A 15478-nucleotide genomic window follows, 5' to 3' on the forward strand; every position below is an offset into this window, starting at 1 on the left:
CTGTGAGAACACATCACAGGGTTAGATACTGCTTACATACTTCGATGATAAATGTATTTTAAATGTTTGAAATGTCACAACGTTCATTCTATTTCCCTTTAAACTAGACATCTGTAAGTTGTCTCCACAAACCGGTCAAGTGTTCAGTGTTTTGTTTTCCTCGTTCATTTATGGGATGAAGGCATCATTGCAAGAAATAGCATTTACTGGCCACCTTTATTGTAGGAGGGACAATGATGACTACTTCTGAATGCATATCCAATAAAGTCAAGTGTCTTAACAAAGAATCAATCAAAATATAAAATTATTAGCCACTTAATTTCTGGTCCTGTATATCAACTTGCTTGTCAATTAACAAGCACAAAGCACAAAGCAAGTGTATACTATATGTCCCACACTGATCCTATCATCAATCATTAATCTCCCTTAAATCTAGTCACTCACATACACACAGAAATAAAAAAAATCCTGAAAATCAATTCTCTTTAGCTATACAATCATTATTAATTAACCAATAAGTATTGAACTAAAATATGAAGAATGATCACTGCACAAAATTAAATTCCAAATTCTTTGGTCACTCATGTGATGTTTATAGCTGAACTCTCACACACAGATAAAATTTAATGAAAGGAAATTGAAATAAAACTCAATGGAGAACTGAATTATCAATTTAAACCCAAGGCCTATCATAGCTTTTAATCAACCTGATATATTTTTTTAAACAAATTATCCTTGTCTTACAGTCTTTAAACATGCCATTTTAGTGCATGAAGGGTCTACAATCATTTTCCCACACTAAATCTATTCAGGACTGATTTGTAGCAAAAATCTAGGTCCATTCTGACACTGATTCTATACAAAGGTGTCATTGGCATTAGAGGGGTTGAGTTATAAAAACAACACACACACAATGCTGGAGGATCTCAGAAGGTCAGGCAGCATTCATGGAAATTAATAAAATGTTGACATTTCGGGCAGAGACCCTTCTTCAGGAATAAATTATCAAAGACTTGATAAACTTGGATTTTCTTAACCTGGAGCATAGGATGTTGAGATAAAAACTGGCTTCATTTGTCAGACGCACATCGAAATTTGGGGAAGCATACAGTGAAGTGTGTCGTTCGCTCCAACAACCAGCACGGTTTGAGAATGTGCTGTGGACAGCATGGAAGTGTTGCCATGCTTCCGGCACCAACATACCACGCCCACAACTTACTGACCCTAACCCGCGTGTCTTTGGAACGTGGGAGGAACCAGAGAAACTGGAGGAAACCCACATTATCATGTGGAGAACTTACAAACTCCTTACAGGCAGCGGCAGGAATTGAACCCCAATGCTGGCACTGTAAAGCATCACGCAAACCGTGATGCTAATGTGCTGTCCCTGGAGGTATCTAAAATCCTGAGGGGCATAAATGGCCAGTCTTTTTCCCAGGGTAGACAAGTAGGAGACAAGGAGGCATAGGCAAATTGATTTAAAGGGGATCTGAAAGGCTAGGAAAGGAACTGTCAATGTTTTGGGTTGAAACCCTGAGCGAGGAGAGGCCAGATCTCCAAACAATGAGAATTCCTTTCTTCCCAGATATACTGCTTGATCCGCTAAGTTCTTTCAGCAGATTGTTTATTGCAATAAGATAATTGCTTTGCAGACACTCAGCTCTGCTTACTGAACTAATGGGTCAGACCTGGAGTGAGCCCATTAAAGACAATGGAATGAAACGACTTCCAGAGGAGCAGTAAGTAGACCTTTTTACTTAATTTAGTTCAGTTAGCTTAAATGTATTCAATTGGTTTTAAGTATGTGTGAGTGTTACTTCAGTGATTTAATTTTTTTTAATTATATTTTAATAATTTAGAACTTTTAATGTTATATTAATTTTTTAAATAGTTTCTGGGTGTTTTTGACTGTTTAAAAGTTAGTGATTCACAAACTTTCTATTTCAGAGATAGAACAGACAACTGATGAGCTGGGGGCAGTAAGGGATGGTGGGGGCTTTACTGGCTGTCAGAATGGTTCAATGTTTGCAGCTGGGTGCCTGGGCTGAACAGCCCCTTTATGGAACCCCATCACAACACAACCCAGGACCATGCCAGGGCTGCACTTGAGGAATCTGTGTGGCAAAGGAGCAGGGAGTCCAGCAGTTTAGGGTCATCTGAAAATCTCTATGTTGAGCACTGAAATAACCTGGGAATCATCCTACCAGTCCCCATTTAGAGCTGATATTCCAATGGATTATTCTTGTTGAGGAGCCTGGCACAGAACCCCTACTGTTTGGAAGCCAGATCACAAAGAATTGACCATGAATCAACAAGCAGGATTTCCCTGTGACCAACCATTTTAATTCCATTAATTTTAATCCCCTCTCCCATTCCAACATGTCAATTCATGGCCTCCTCTACTGCCACGATGAGGCCACTCACAGGTTGGAGGAGCAATGCCTCATATTCCATCTGGATAGCATCCAAGGTGATGGCATGGGCATTTATTTATTAATAGTCATTGAGCTACAGCGCAGAATAAGACCTTCCAGTCATTTGAGTCACACCATCCAGCAATCCCCCGATTTAACCCTAGCATAATTACGAACTATATACAATGACCAATTAACCTATCAAGTGGTACGCTTTTGAACTGTGGGAGGAAATTGGGGCATCTTGAGGAAACCCATGCAGTCACTGGGAGAACATACAAATTCCTTGCAGAGAGCAATGAGAATGAACCCAGGTCACTGAGAGTGTAAAGCGTTGTGCTAACTACTACAGAAACCTACCTTTCCCCTCTCTCCTCCCTCTTCTTCCATTCACCACTCTGGCTCCCCACTTACCTCTTGTCTTCTCCTCACCTGTCTATCCCCTCCCTCTGGTGTACCTCCTCCTTCCCTTTCTCCCATGGTCCACTCTCCTCTCCTATCAGATCCCCTCTTCAGCCCTTTAATTTTTCCACCTTTCACCACACAGCTTCTCACTTCATATCCGCTCCCCATCCACTTGGCTTCAACTTTCGCCTCCCAGCTCGCCCTCTTTCCCCTCCCTCCCACATTCTTATTCTGGCTTCTCCCCCACCCCCCCACTTCCTTTCCACTCCTGATAAAGGGTCGCAGCTCAAAACGTCAACTGTTTACTCCCCTCCATAGATGCTGCCTGACCTGCTGAGTTCCTCCAGCATTTTGTGCATGTGTTACTCTGGATTTCCAGATCTGCAGAATCTTCTGTGTTTATGACCATGAATCAAGCTGGCATTTTGGAAGTAATCAGTTTTAGCACGCGCCTTTTTAAAACTTTTCATCTGTTTAATTATATCTTGCTTCTCCCTAGCATTAGTCCATAAAACAGCTATATTTACTGTAATGTTAACAGATTAATTTGCACAACAATATACAAAAGGACATATTGATTATCATAGGGCTTAATTAAAGAGAATTGGATAGCGTTATCCATCTAACACTAGCAAGGACATGAGAGCATGAATAATGAGGTCTCTTTAATTTAAACTAGAAAACAGGATAATTGAGTCTCTAGGCAAAACCTATGTGTCAAGCGAAGACTTTTAGACTATTCCTAAATCTCATTAGAACATCTGCATCCATTGATCATCTCTTCCTTATGGCAGTGCGTCATTAGTCGACAATAACAACTCCTCCTGGTTTAAATCTCATTAACCCCATGAGAACAGATGATTCCAGTTTCCCAAGCAGCCATTACCATGACAGGGTGACTGTTATTTGGCGTAAGAACATTAGTCTTGTAATAAAGTAATCAGCAGCTCCCTAAGGGAAATCCAAACTCTGAACTGTAATTACCACGCAGAGGCATTACTGATTTCATATACTCCCCTTACCCTGGGAAACCCAATTCAATTCCATTTGTTGAGCTCAATTGAATCAGATCTCCCCCTTCATTTCCTTCATCACTTTTGCCCTAAACCAGGGAATGTCTTGGCCATCACTTCTGTCATTGTGCTCAGGTAACCAAGGACTATTTAATCTAGGCATTACATACAGCTGCACAATTTGGATTCCAAATGATATTAACAAAGATCCTGAAACTTTCACAGTGGTTTGATTGGGAATTTATTGCATTTCTTATGCGCCCCACCCAGTTCTCTCTTCTTCTATTCCACACTATGGCTCCCTTGTTACCCCTTCTCTTCTCCACACCTGCCTGTCACCTCCCTCTGGTTCCCCTTCTCCTTCCCTTTCTCCCATGGTCCACTCTCCTCTCCTATCAGATTCCTCCTTCTTCAGCGCTCTACCTTTTCCACCTATCACCTTCCAGCTTTTCATTTCATCCTCCCCTCCTCCGCTCATCTAGCTTCCCCCTCACCCACCTTCTAGCTTGTACCCCATCCCCCCACAGGAAGGCAATAGCAACTCAAGTTAACTCAAGTAATAGTAACGCATTACAACAGCGCTGTGCAGAAGAGCATCTCCAAATGCACAACACATCAAACTTAAAAGTGGATGGGATACAATAGCAGAAGACCACACTGGGTCCCACCCCTGTACCTAAAAAAGTGGCCACTGTGTGTATATTGAATATTGACCTCTGCCTGTGAATCTGGTAAATTCAGGAATGCTCAGCAATCTTATGTTCAGTTTATAAATGGTTTCTCACTCCTGCTTTATGAAGAATTATTTCAACATTTTTGAGTGGACCGGTATAGTTATCTTGACAGATAGTGGTTATTTGAGCCAATCAGAAGAGAGTGATAGATAGTTTTCTTGCGCCTTGCAAATAGCTCATTCTCACGTTAAATGCATCGGCTGTCACAGCTAATGTGTGACTGTTATTCACAAGCCTTTTAATTACACAGACAAATGGATCGCCTGCAACAATAGCTGGTGAGGAGACTGTAGTCAGGACAGCAGTACACAGAGGAGAGGGGAGATACGTGTATTTGTGTGGGAACACATGCATGGGAGGAAGAGTGGGTGGAAGTATGTGTAAGAGGTTGAAGGATACGTTTTTCTGTGTTTGTCTATTCGTGGGAGAGTGAGTGAGTTGGTGGGTGTAGAGGAAGTGGGGGGGGGAAGAGAGGGAGAGAGAGAGAGAGAGAGAGAGAGAGAGAGAGAGAGAGAGAGAGAGAGAGAGAGAGAGAGAGAGAGAGAGAGAGAGAGAGTGTGTGTGTGTGTGTGTGTGTGTGTGTGTGTGTGTGTGTGTGTGTGTGTGTGGTGAGTGATGAGGAGTGATGGAGCAAAAGGCAATCTAATGGAGCCAAGACCAGCCGAGAGACACACATTAAAGTGTCTGAGTGTGGGAGGGTGGACGAATGGAGGAATGTTCGAGCAGCCACTGGGCAGGGTCCAGGAGGTCGATGAGGACCTACCTGCACTGTGCAGTGAGCTGTGATCTGATGATCCAAAAGTATGAACGTGTCAAAGTCTGTAGACAACGACTGAAAGAAACCTGAAAAGACCTGATGAGTCCTTGCTTAAGTGGGTCAGGGGTAAAACCAGAAAAAAATTATCTCCTCTCTTCAGTCTTACCATTGTTGGTGAATTTGTTTAGCACAATTACAGATAATCATAGCACAGGGAAGAGAGTACTTTCTAAATTACAGATGTTCCTGCTTCAGAATTAGGGAAAGCACAAGATTGTACAACAGAGCCAACATTCACTGTTCCTGCTTTACCAACCACAGCCAAGAATACACTACATGTAACACAACTGCCTTCCTTTCATTCCACTGCTCTTCACATTATTGCACTTTGAAAGCTTATCCAGCTATTGGTATTGGCTTATTATTGCCGTATGTACCAATATACAATGAAAAGTTTGTCTTCCATATTGATCATACAAATTAAATCACTGCACAGTGCTCTGAAATAGAATAATGTAAAATAATAACAATGCAGAATAAAGTGTAAAAGCTACTGGGCAGATATGGTCTATACTGCTACAGATATGGTCTATATGGACCATACTGCTGTGCAGATGAACGATAAAGTGCAAGATCATAATGAGGCAGACTGTGAAGCCAAGAGACCATCTCATCATAAAAGAGACCCATTCAAGAGTCTGATAACAGTGGGATAGAAACGGTCCTTGAGTCTGGTGGTATGCACTTTGAGGCTTTTGCATCTTCTGCATAATGCGTGGGGTAGAAGACAGACTGTCCATGGTAGGTGAGGTCTTTGATGATGCTGCCTGCTTTACTGAGGCAATGAGAAGCATAGACAGAGCCCAGAAAGTGGTTCCTGTAACGTGTCCACAACCCTCTGCAGTTTGTTACTGTCAGGTGCACAACAGTTCTCATACCAAGCTGTTATGTGTCCAGATGGGATGCATTCTATAGTGCATGGATAAAAATTGGTAAAAAGCTGACAGGAACATGTCAAATATCTTAAGGCTCCTTCAGAAGTAGAGGCATTGGTGAGCTTTCATGGCCTTAGCATCAATGTGGTTCGACCAGGACAGGATATTGGTGACGTTCACACCTAGGCACTTGAAGCTCTGAACCCTCTCAAGCTCAACAATGTTGATGTAGACAGCAGCATGTGCATCGCTCCCCTTCCTGAAGTCGGTAATCAGTTTTGTTGTCACTAAGCTCTCTGTCTCATTCCTGTACTCTAACTTATCATTAAAGCAATAAGGGTTTGAGTCCTTCACACCCATTCAGACTGTGAGTTATAGACCATATCATCCCTGCTCATTGAGTAGAGTATTTCCTATCCCTCACCTCCCTCTAATATCAACAATAATTAAACTAACACCCCCTTGGTTATTAACCTTGCCACTAAGGAAAATGGTTTCATTCACTTAGTCTGCCTAGAATCATAATTCTGTGCATCTCAGATCAATCTCTCCTTAGTCCATAGAAGTAGAACCCAGCCTTGAATGTATCACCTGATGCTTACAATATACCAGCCTTGCTTACGTCTTAATAAATATCCCCGGATTCTTCTCCAGAGCTGGTTTTCCCTTCCTCGCAGAACTGTGCACAGCTGTGGCCTACCTAATGTTTTTACACAGCTCAAGCATGTGTTCACTGTCCTAGTCTCCAGCAGCTTGGCCAAGTATCCCAAGGGCCTTCTTAGCTATCTTATACATGCGTCTGCATCTCTTTAGGCATCTTCTCCAACGTTCTTCGTTTCCTCCCGGCTCTCAGTAATGCACAAGCTTTCAGGTGCAGTGTGGGCTTTAGTGGCAGTGGCCTCAAGTGGTACTTCAATTTCACACACCATTCCTTACAACTTCAGGGTGAGATAGTCAATGTGAAGATAATTATTTCTGTCTGTGCACCAACAACTAGAATGAGACTTCCCAACTGCACTGAAGACTTAGCTCTCACACTGGAGGAATAAGGAAAATTATAATTCCAGATTTTACATTCTCCCTGTGTGTGTTTCCTCTGAGTGCTCTGGTGTCTTTCCACATTCCAAGGACGCATTGGGGTTAGTAGGTTAATAGGTTACATACGTGTAACTGGGTGGCATAAGCTCATTAGAAGGCCCTGTTACCACTCTGTAACTCTAACTAAATTATAGCCTTCAGGTTCGGTGAAAACAGTAAAACAGGATTACTTACTCACAAACTGCTGGGAAGGACAACCCTATGAAGGCACTGGACAAGTATTCTGTGTACATCTCATTTGCCACACCTTCCAGGTAGTATTTCTGCCAGGTATCCTCCTCGATCTAGAATAGAAAGAGAAGCGGAATATTAAAAACACAAGAGATTCTGCAGGTGTTTGAAATCCAGAGTAACAGTCACAAAATTCTGGAGCATCTCAGCGGCTCAGGCAGCAACTATGGAGAGGAATAAACAGTCGACGTTTCGGGCCCTTCATAAGGATATGCAGAATATTGATTCACCTTATTATAGGAAAAGCAAAAGAATTTTGTCCAGTCTTCTCAATGCATTGATGTTACTGCTTGGATCTGAAAACCTGAATCCCTTAACTAGGGAAATGAAAGCTCATTAAATCAGACACTCCATTCCCCTCATCATTTTTCTCACAGAGAGCCAATAAAATGAGATTGGAGAAGTTCCATTAGTGTTGCCTTTGTCACAATCACTGCTCATTAACAGTAAGCCAGAGCTTCAGTCATGATTAGTATCTGCAATAATATATTGAACTAGATACACACAGTCAACATTACATTTAGGTTTTGAGCACTTCATCTGACAACTGCAGCTTTCACCTCAACCTCATCAGGCCAACTCTATCCTGGAGCCAATGAGGAGAAAAGTTCATTTATTCATAAAAATGCAAATGCTGGACGTATCATCAATAGAGAGACAATCTACTGATGTAGTGTTGTGTGCATTGTTCATTGGGTATACTTAAAGTGGAGATTGATAGGTTCTTGATTAGTATGAACGTCAATGGTTACAGGGAAAAGGCAGGACTGTGGGGTTGTGAGGGATAATAAGTCAGCCATGATAGAATGGTGGAGCAGACTAAATGGGCTAATTCTGCTCCTATGCCTGATGGTCTTTGGTTCTATGTTCTTTAATGCTTCAGGTCATTGACCTTCCATTGATGCTAGAAGTGAGAAGGCAAACGCATTCTAAGTTGCTGTTAAATTGTGATGGGGTTGGGTGGAGTGGTGGTGAGAACAAAGCTTGCTATATGTTCCAATTACAGATTAGGTGACTGCTTTGTGGAACCTTCCTCTCTGACCTGCTGAGTTCCTTAGGCTTCTTTATTGATTTTCCATTTTTCTCCTCTCGCTCTCTCTCATTTCCAGTTCTGATGAAAGAACATCAACCTAAAATCTTAAACGTTTCTCTCTCCACAGATGCTGCCTGACCTGCTGAGTATCTGCAGCATTATCTGCTCTGTATTTTAGATTTCCACCATCTGCAGATTTTTTTGCATTTTGATACTCACTCATTGATTTGGGACAGTTTCTTGCTCTCTGACACCCTGATATACCAAAAAATGAGACCATCCAGCCCGATGTCTATGCTATCAGTTTTATTCCTTCTTGTTTCCCTGTTATCCATTTTCTCTCAAATTCTCACTGACTTCTGCTAATTCTCCTGCTAATATTTAGAATAGGAGTAAATTTGCAGATTTTATACCTGCTTTCATGTGTTACTGTCATAGAAGTATAGAAAACCTACAGCACAATACAGGCCCTTCATCCCATAAAGCTGTGCCGAACCTGTCCTTACCTTAGAAATTACCTAGGGTTATCAAAAGCCCTCTATTTTTCTGAGCTCCATATACCTATCCACGAGTCTCTTAAAAGATCCTATCACGTCCACCTCCACTACCATTGCCGGCAGCCCATTCCATGCACTCACCACTCTCCGCGTAAAAAAAAATAACCTCTGACACCTCCTCTGTACCTACTTCCAAGCACCTTAAAACTCTGCCCTCTCATGCTAGCCATTTCAGCCCTGGGAAAAAGCCTCTGATTATCTACACGATCAATGCCTCTCATCATCGTTACACCTCTATCAGGTCACCTCTCATCCTCAGTCACTCCAAGGAGAAAAGGCCGAGTTCACTCAACCTATTCTCATAAGGCATGCTCCCCAATCCAGGCAACATCCTTGTAAATCTCCTCTACACCCTTTTTATGGTTTCCACATCCTTCCTGTAGTGAGGCCACTAGAACTGAGCACAGTACTCCAAGTGGGGTCTGACCAGGGTCCAATATAGCTGCAACATTACCTCTCGGCTCTTAAGCTCAATCCTACAATTGATGAAGGCCAATACACTGTAGGCCTTCTTAACCACAGAGTCAACCTGCCCAGCAGCTTTGAGTGTCCTATGGACTCGGCCACTAAGATCCCTCTGATCCTCTACACTGCCAAAAGTCTGACCAATAATACTATAATCTGCCATCGTATTTGACCTACCAAAATGAAGCACCTCACACTTATCTGGGTTGAACTCCATCTACCACTTCTTAGCCCAGTTTTGCATCCTATTACTGTCCCGCTGTAACCTCTGACAGCCCTCCACACTATCCACAACACCCTCAACCTTTGTGTCATCAGCAAATTTACTAACCCATCCCTCCACTTCCTCATCCAGGTCATTTATAAAAATCACAAAGAGTAGGGGTCCCAGAGCAGATCCCTGAGGCTCCCCACTGGTGACCTCTAACCCATCTACAACTACTCTTTGCCTTCTGTGGGCAAGCCAGTTCTGGATCCACAAAGCAATGTCCCCTTGGATCCCATGCCTCCTTACTTTCTCAATAAACCTTGCATGGGGTACCTTGTCAAATGCTTTGCAGAAATCCATATACACTACACCTACTGCTCTACCTTTATCAATGTGTTTAGTCACAACCTCAAAAAATTCAATCAGGCTCATAAGGTACGACCTGCCTTTGACAAAGCCATGCTGACTTTTCCTAATCATATTATGCCTCTCCAAATGTTCATAAATCCTGCCTCTCAGGATCTTCTCCATCAACTTACCAACCACTGAAGTAAGACTCACTGGTCTATAATTTTCTGGGCTAATAATGGAACAATATCCACAACTCTGCAAAGTTGAGTATCTCCATCCTAGAAATGAAGGTATTTCCCTTTTGAGAACTCAGTGCAATGAGAGTGTAATGACTCATTCTCAGAGCATTGATGTCATCATTCTCCATTCTAACACGTCGTAAAACTAAATTATTCACTGGGCCATTTCAACACAGCTAAAACATTGCTCTAGGAATGGAGTCACTCTGAACGGAACTGAATATGCCTGCGCTCTTCTGATGAACTTGTGGATTGGTGTTTCATATTCTGTGCTTTTCACCGTTTGCGCGATTTTTTTCTTTACACGTGGGGGTTTGGTTTGATGTTTCTCTTTGAACAGGTTCCATGGATTTCTTTGTTTTGTGGCTGTCCGTGGGGAAGATGAATCTCAGGGTTGTGTTTTGCATACAAAACATTGTACATTGCAGCTATATAGGACCCTGGTCAGACCCCACTTGGAGTACTGTGCTCAGTTCTGGTCACCTCACTACAGGAAGGATGTGGAGACCATTGAAAGGGTGCAGAAGAGATTTACAAGGATGTTGTCGGGATTGGGAAGCATGCCTTATGAAAATAGGTTGAGTGAACTCGGCCTTTTCTCCTTGGAGCGACGGAGGATGAGAGGTGACCTGATTGAGGTGTATAAGATGATGAGAGGCATTGATTGTGTGGATAGTCAGAGGCTTTTTCCCAGGGCTGAAATGGCTGCCACAAGAGGGCACAGGTCTAAGGTGCTGGGGAGATGTCAGGGATAAGTTTTTTATGCAGAGAGTGGTGAGGGAGTGGAACAGGCTGCCGGCAACGGTGGTGGAGATGGATATGATAGGGTCTTTTAAGAGACTTGTGGATAGGTATATGGGGCTTAGAAAAATAGAGGGCTATGGGTAAGCCTAGTAATTTCTCAGGTAGGGACATGTTTGGCACAACTTTGTGGGCCGAAGGGCCTGTATTGTGCTGTAGGTTTTCTATGTTTCTATGAATCTTTGCTTGAATGGATGAGGGTGGCAGATTCCCTCTCCCAAAGGAGACTGGAGGTGAATTTGAAGGTCAATTGTATTGTGGGCAGGCTATATTGGTGCCGGAATGTGTGGCAACACTTTTAAGCTGCCCCCAGCACATCGTTTGGTATGTTGGTTGCTGACGCAAAAGGAGCATTTCACTGTATGCTTCCATGTAAGTGTGATAAACAAACTTGAATCTGGTGAACGTGACGTCTTTCCCGAACAACTGGCAGCTTAACTAGAGGTCGTACACTTAAGATGAAAGGGGGTGAACTCAGAAGACTTGTGCAGGGCAAGTCTTTTCGCACAGAGAGTGGTGCATATGTGGAAAATGCTGCCAGGAGTGGTAATGGAAGCAGGTTCAATAGAGGAATTTCAAAAGGATGTTAGGTAGGCACATGAATGTGCAGAGAATGGAGGAATGTGGACATTGTGTAGGCAGAAGGGATTAGTTTAGTTAAGCATTTAATTACTAATTTAATTAGTTCAGTACAACATTGTGGGCTGCAGGGCCTGTTCTTGCACTGTACATTTCTATGCTCTATGTTAATAATCACTGTTACACGCTTTCATTACAGATTCTATTTAGTCAATTCAAATTAAATTCCCCAGCTGTCATTGTGGGGTTCGAACTCATGTCTCCAGATCAAAGTACAGAGTTCTGGATTCAGTCCAGCAATTTAACCACTGCATGCTATACTTCATTGAAGCTGGCCTCAATAACAAAGCTCTTTTCCCAAAAGGCTTGTCTCAGTTGTTGACAATGAGTCGAGGCAACAGCCGGACTCAAAATGTAACACACACTCTTTGTCCAACATGGCAACCTTCAAACCAATCTTTACAAATGTGCCCTGCTATACCAGCAACTTCCTCATTTTTCAACCCGCCGATGCGGCCTCTCGTAGCCAAGTCTGACTAACGAGTAATTTTAGATCATGAACTTGTGATTAGGTCATTGAGAATACATTGCTACTCATTATTCCATGACAGCTGAAAATGGATGAGGAAGAGAAATCATATTTTTTACTTTTGAAAGCGACTCAATATTAGAAAATGAAATCTGAATGACTGTAACCTTGGCTGCTCTCCAACCCTGCAACATATAAGAAACCACAGGCACAATCTGTGTGCCAGGTCTCCTATCTAGGTCTAGTTATCTTATGGAGGTACAGTACCTGCTAAAGGTAGGAAGGTTAGGAAATAGTGTGAACCAGAAAGTGATAGAAGCAGGTAGTGCTGGTAGGATGAGAAAATAAGTTAACAGTTCAGGTCATAGAACTGTAGAGTCATGTAGCACAGAAACAGGCCTTTCAGCCCATCTGCTCCATGCCAACCAAGACACCCACCAAAGATAATTGCATTTGAGTAAATTTGGCCTATATCCCTCTAAACCAGGGGTTCCCAACCTTTTTATGCCATGCACCCCTACCATTAACTGAGGGGTTCGTGGACCCCAGGTTGGGAACCCTTGCTCTAAACTTTTCCGATCCACGTCCATATCTGTGTACTTTTTAAATGTGCCTGTGACATTTACTCCCTCTGAAAGCTCATTCCATATACTGAACACCCTCTGGCCGATTAAGTTAAAGATTAAGGATCAGCTTTCTTTCTCATATGTACATCAAAACATTGAAAGATGCAGTGAACTGCACTGATGGCATCAAATCAAATCAGCAAGGATTGCGCTGGGCACCACACGTGTCGCCACACTACAGCACCAACAACTCACTAACCCTGACCATACGTCTTTGGAATGAGGGAAGAAACCAGAGCACCTGGAGGAAACCCATCTGCTCACAGGGAGAATGTACAAACTCCTTACAGACAGTTATGGGAATTGAACCCCAATCTCATAGCTAGCGCTGTAATAGTGCTATGCTAAATGCTATGCAACCATGCCGCCCCTCAAGTTCTGAAATTATTCTTCCCCTCTCACCCTAAAACTTTGCCCTTTGGTTCTTGAGCCCCCTCACTCCTGGGGAAAAAAGACTCACCCTATCTATATCCCTCTATAAGATCACCCTCATTCTCCAATGATAACCTGCTCAGTCTCTCTCCAAAACTCAGTCCCTTGAGCTCTGGCAACATTTCTAAAAGTTCTCCAACCCGAAATGTTAACTGTTTCTTCCTCCACATATGCTGACTGACCTCATGTTTATTTTCAGGTTTTATTTCAGATTTCCATCATCTGCTTATTTATATTTTTCTAGTTACTGTGATCCTGCAGTGAAGCTTCTTCTTCGGAAATAATTATTACATTCATGGCCTAAGTGAACAATAATTGGGATTATCACAGTCCCTTAAACTTAACAATGAACAGTGGCTCCATGAACAACAATGAGCTGGAGGAATTCAGCATTCGAGCAGCATCTGTGGGAGGAAAGGGGCTATCAACAACTTGAGTCAAAATCCTGCACCTGCAATCTCTTGTGTTTCGAATGAACTGCCTCTTGAAGGTGTAAGACAACACAGGGCTCATTATCGATCTCTCTGGAAATCAACTCTGGCCAAGCTATTGACTAATTATATATAAGGACTTCAAATAATTTCAACTGGGAAAAAAGTAGGTAAAGATCTTCAGCTATATCTGTCAAGTGAACATCGAAGCATACAGTGAAATGCATCATTTTGTGTCGAATCAAATCAGAGAGGATTGTGCTGGGCAGCCCTCAAGTGCCACCAGTATCGATGTAGCATGCCCACACCTCACGAACTCTAACCACATGTCTCAGGAACATAGGAGGAAAACAAAACACCAAGAGGAAAACCATGCGGTCACAGGGAGAACATACAAACCCCCTACAGCGGCGGAAATTGATCCCCATTCTTACAGCTGGCTCTGTAAAACGACTGCACTGAGTAAGAACACACTTTCAGTTTTCAAAACTAACAAGACCTGCAGAAGGAACTTATCATAGTTCATGGAATCAATCCCAACTCCCCACAAGAACAAAGGACGGGATTTAGCCACTGACGGATTGGAAGGGTTTGTCAGACAGCTGTTTAGAGACTTTATCGACATTAGTCAGGCATCTAAACGTAACTGTTTTTCTGAAAGTGGAGCAAGAGCGTTCTCCCTACTGTCCTGACCAGTATTACTTTTCCTTAACCAGTCACTTATAATAGATTACCTGGTCATTATCACATTGCTGTTTATGAGAGCTTGCTGTGCATAAATTGGCTGCTGCATTTCTCTACATCATAACTATGACAGCACTGCAAAAGTGTTTCAAAGGGTATAATGTGCATTGGGGAGTCGAGAGATCATGAACCGTTCTGCAGAAACGCGAGCTGTTGATTTTATATCCTCGCACTTAGTTCAGGCTTTTCTGGTGACAAGTTTAGGTTCTTTATTAAAACACATCATTGTTGCAGTCTGGTCTTTAATAGCTTCCCATGAACAAATTCACACTCTTAAATAACCACAGAACCATTTGACCTTTCCAGCACAGAAGGAACCATCCTGCCCAACACATCCATAGCCAAAATGAGATATTAGATGTATTCCCGTTCTCAGTTCTTGATCTATAACCCTGTTGGTTATTACAGTTTAAGTGCACACCAGACAATTTTTAATTGCTGCAAGGACTCCCACCGTTCAGGCCACGCTCTCTTCTCACTGCTGCCATTAGCAAGGAGGTACAGGAGCTTTAGGTCCCAGAACACCAGGTTCAGTAACAGTTATTACGCTTCAACCATCAGGCTCCTCAACCAGCATGAATAACCTCAGCTCTGAACTGATTTCACAACCTATGGAGCAAACACGAGGAAATCTGCAGATGCTGGAAATTCAATCTGCAGATGCTGAGACCCTGACCTGACGAAGGGTCTCGGCCCGAAACGTCGACAGTGCTTCTCCTTTTAGATGCTGCCTGGCCTGCTGTGTTCCACCAGCATTTTGTGTGTGTTATTCACAACCTATGGGCTCACTTTCAAGGACTCTACAATGGATGTTCTCAGTTATTTATTTATTATTCGCATTTGCATAGCTTCTCTTCTGCACATTGTTTGTCAGTCCTTGTGTGCAGGTTTTTATT

General features: G+C 42.6%; 1 protein-coding gene across 16 annotated transcripts in view; it reads right to left on the reverse strand.

Moving 5' to 3' along the window:
• The window catches only part of kcnma1a (potassium large conductance calcium-activated channel, subfamily M, alpha member 1a), a 913789-nt gene that overhangs the window by 198542 nt on the left and 699769 nt on the right, over positions 1–15478 (reverse strand). For all 16 annotated transcript variants that reach the window (XM_073025436.1, XM_073025438.1, XM_073025437.1 and 13 more), the window contains one exon: positions 7531–7640. In XM_073025436.1, the coding sequence (XP_072881537.1) occupies positions 7531–7640 (110 nt within the window). The remainder of the gene's footprint in view (positions 1–7530; positions 7641–15478) is intronic.

Source organism: Hemitrygon akajei, chromosome 21, assembly GCF_048418815.1.
Source record: "Hemitrygon akajei chromosome 21, sHemAka1.3, whole genome shotgun sequence".
Taxonomy (NCBI): domain Eukaryota; kingdom Metazoa; phylum Chordata; class Chondrichthyes; order Myliobatiformes; family Dasyatidae; genus Hemitrygon; species Hemitrygon akajei.